This window comes from Sinocyclocheilus grahami, unplaced genomic scaffold, assembly GCF_001515645.1.
Source record: "Sinocyclocheilus grahami isolate Dianchi unplaced genomic scaffold, SAMN03320097.WGS_v1.1 scaffold1801.1, whole genome shotgun sequence".
NCBI lineage: Eukaryota > Metazoa > Chordata > Actinopteri > Cypriniformes > Cyprinidae > Sinocyclocheilus > Sinocyclocheilus grahami.
In genome coordinates, this window is record NW_015506980.1 from 345784 (window position 1) to 348597 (window position 2814).

The following is a 2814-nucleotide window of genomic DNA, read 5'->3' on the forward strand; positions in this document are numbered from 1 at the left end:
TGGTGGTGGTGGTGATGATGTACTGCGTGGTGGTCTGCTGACTGACGGCCGGCTGCTCCAGTGGGTCGGGGTGAACCTGTGCTGCGGTGGACGGGACATTCACCTGCTTACCATCCAGCTCCGTCTGTCCTTCTGCGATCACATAGTGTGTCTGCAATGCACGAGAAACCAAAACACAATTGCATTACAATATGAAAGCAAAAACACTGGAATGTATGCGTTAGCCAGATAGCTCCTCCAGACTCACCGTTTTGACCTGACTGCTGTTGACGGCAGCAGTGACGGGGGTGCTGGCCTCTGCTATCACATACTGAGTATGAGGAAGAGCCATCATCTGGATCTCAGCTGCTTACAGGAGCAAAAGGAGGAAAACAAAAGGCTGCCATTATGTTTTCTGTATAAATATAGGTTAATATAACAATAAATATCTATTAGAGAAGCTTTTGCTGAAGATGCTTACGATAACTCCTGTAGTTCCAGTTGCTGGGAAGGTACGCATGCTGTGCAGCACCTTGTGTCTGACTGGTGGACGTCTGTAGAGGCTGGCCCTGAGCGAGGGTCACAGGGGTCAGCTGCGCGGAGCTAAGCTCCTGGGCTGCTTGCTGAGAGGAGGGACTTAGAGGCTGAGCTGAAACCTGATTGGATGACAGAAAGTGTTAGAAGGGTAGTAGTGATGGGAGAAACGAACCATTTCGAAGCAAACACCACACGCTGGTGACTCCTGCTGGTCAAAACTGTGTCAATGCAACAAAAACTCAGACCAAAACATGCATAAAAACAGATTTTACAAACCCAATGAAAACGCGTTCTTGAAAGTATAATATATTAAATGCAATCAAAATAATAAAATACCATTAATAATGAAGTGTCTGTATAATAGGCCTATGCGTCTTTAAAATAATTATTATTCATTTGCAAGGGCTTGTTTTGTTTGTTTTATGGAGAGCGTGTCTAAACAGGCCAGTAAGAGACTATTACTCATCCTTTTAATTACACAAATGTCTCAATAAAAATGTCTACAAATTGATCAAACTGATCCGAGATCGTATGATGCAGTTGTTCGCCGCTGTGGGGCGATCTCAGTGGACTCGCATGATTCACGGGTTCACAGAGATAGCCCCCCTAAGGTGAACTATTGAAATTTCGAAACACTTATGATGCAACGAAGCATCGTTTACTAAAATCACGTGACTTTGGCATTTTGATACATGCTCTGAACCACTGTTTCGAAACAATTGATTCGCAAAGGTTTCGAAGCTTCATGAAGCAGTGTTTCAAAAGCGGCCATCACTAGTGATGGTAAGACTGATGCCACTTAACTACACACACAAAAAAAAACTACCAAAATAATTAAAATATTTTATATTTGTTGAATTATTAAATATACTCTGAAAAGAAACTGAATCATTATAGATCATCCTAATATAGCATTATGGACCAAAAATTTGGTCTTGGTTTGAATATGCTTAAATGTTGCAGTTTTTCTGCAAAATGTATTGCAATATGAAAAATACAGGAATTTTCAGCAGAATTTTATGATTTTTTTATTTATTTTTTAATCCTTTTTGAACCATTTTAGGGCTGAACAATTTAAAAAAAAAAAAAAAAACTTTATATAAAAAAAAAATATTAATATAAAAAAAATCTTTAAAAAAACAACAACTTAAACCTCTTTCAGTAACCATAAAGTGAACATTGTTCAACTATTTCTACTTGAGATTTCATGAGCTACATTCCCACTCTTTTACACATTCAACACGACTATAAAAAAATAATTACGATTTTGATTATTATTAAATAAAAATATAAAAATAAGAAATATATTGTAGTAGCACTATTGTAATGTAAAATAAATCAAGTATTTAAAAAATATAATTTTATTTTACAGTACAACTGTAAAATTACAATACTAATAATAATGTCTTAATTTGTTCATTTTCAAACTTTAATCCATCAAGCTTTTATTTTGACGGCTTGCTGGAGAAAATTCATAAAATTTCAAAAACTCTCAGTGCATACATTTACCTAAAGGGGGTATTCACCACTCTATTAAAAGTAGAAATGCAAAAGAATTTTTGAAAGGCGGTGATGTTCTCTTTTGTAAACAACACCAAAAACACTTTTAATTGTGGCACGACCCTCTTTCGATCTGACTGCCAGAGGGTGGGAATACAAAAATGCAGATGTTCGATCTGTAGTTTTAACAAAAGCCCTGGAGTTATTAAAGTTATTCTGCTAGATGACAAAAATGACATTTTGTATCATCCGGTGAACATTTGCTGATAAATACATAGGATATTCAGGGCAGGTAACACAGAGAAAGAGTGTTCATTGTTCATTTACTTATACTGACATTGCAACAATATAAAGCTGTTTGGAAATTGGCAAAATTATCCTATAATTAAATTGAAGTCTTCGCAGGTAATTACACTAATCCATATTGTGATATTATGTCAGAATATTGTGCAGCCCTACACAGCATGCACATCCAGTGAAAGTCAGCTGCTCACCTGTGCATTGGCCTGCACTGTCCCTGTAGGCTCAGCCACCTGTATATGCTGAACCTGAATAGAGTGCTGACTGTAACTGTGAGGGTCGTGTAACTGACTCACATCTACTGTAGAGTGCTGAGCGTGAGGAGAGGGCGCCTGCAGAGACAAACAAATCGAATCAGTCTAAAACTCACCATAAGATAGAAAAGCACTATTATTAAACTATTATTATTAATTTTTAAAAACAGCATTTATTTGAAACATAATTTTTTTAAAGATTATAAATGTCTTTACTGTCACTTCTGATCAATTTAATGCATCC

General features: G+C 36.6%; 1 protein-coding gene across 1 annotated transcript in view; it reads right to left on the reverse strand.

Annotated features, from left to right (window-relative positions):
• LOC107572718 (uncharacterized) overlaps window positions 1-2648 on the reverse strand; it is a gene marked incomplete at its 5' end in the record, with an annotated part of 13552 nt that extends 10904 nt beyond the window's left edge. Inside the window, 4 exons of the mRNA XM_016259151.1 lie at window positions 24-151; window positions 248-345; window positions 461-635; window positions 2511-2648. Of these exons, the coding sequence (XP_016114637.1) occupies window positions 24-151; window positions 248-345; window positions 461-635; window positions 2511-2648 (539 nt within the window). The remainder of the gene's footprint in view (window positions 1-23; window positions 152-247; window positions 346-460; window positions 636-2510) is intronic.
• Between the last annotated feature and the right edge of the window lie 166 nt (window positions 2649-2814).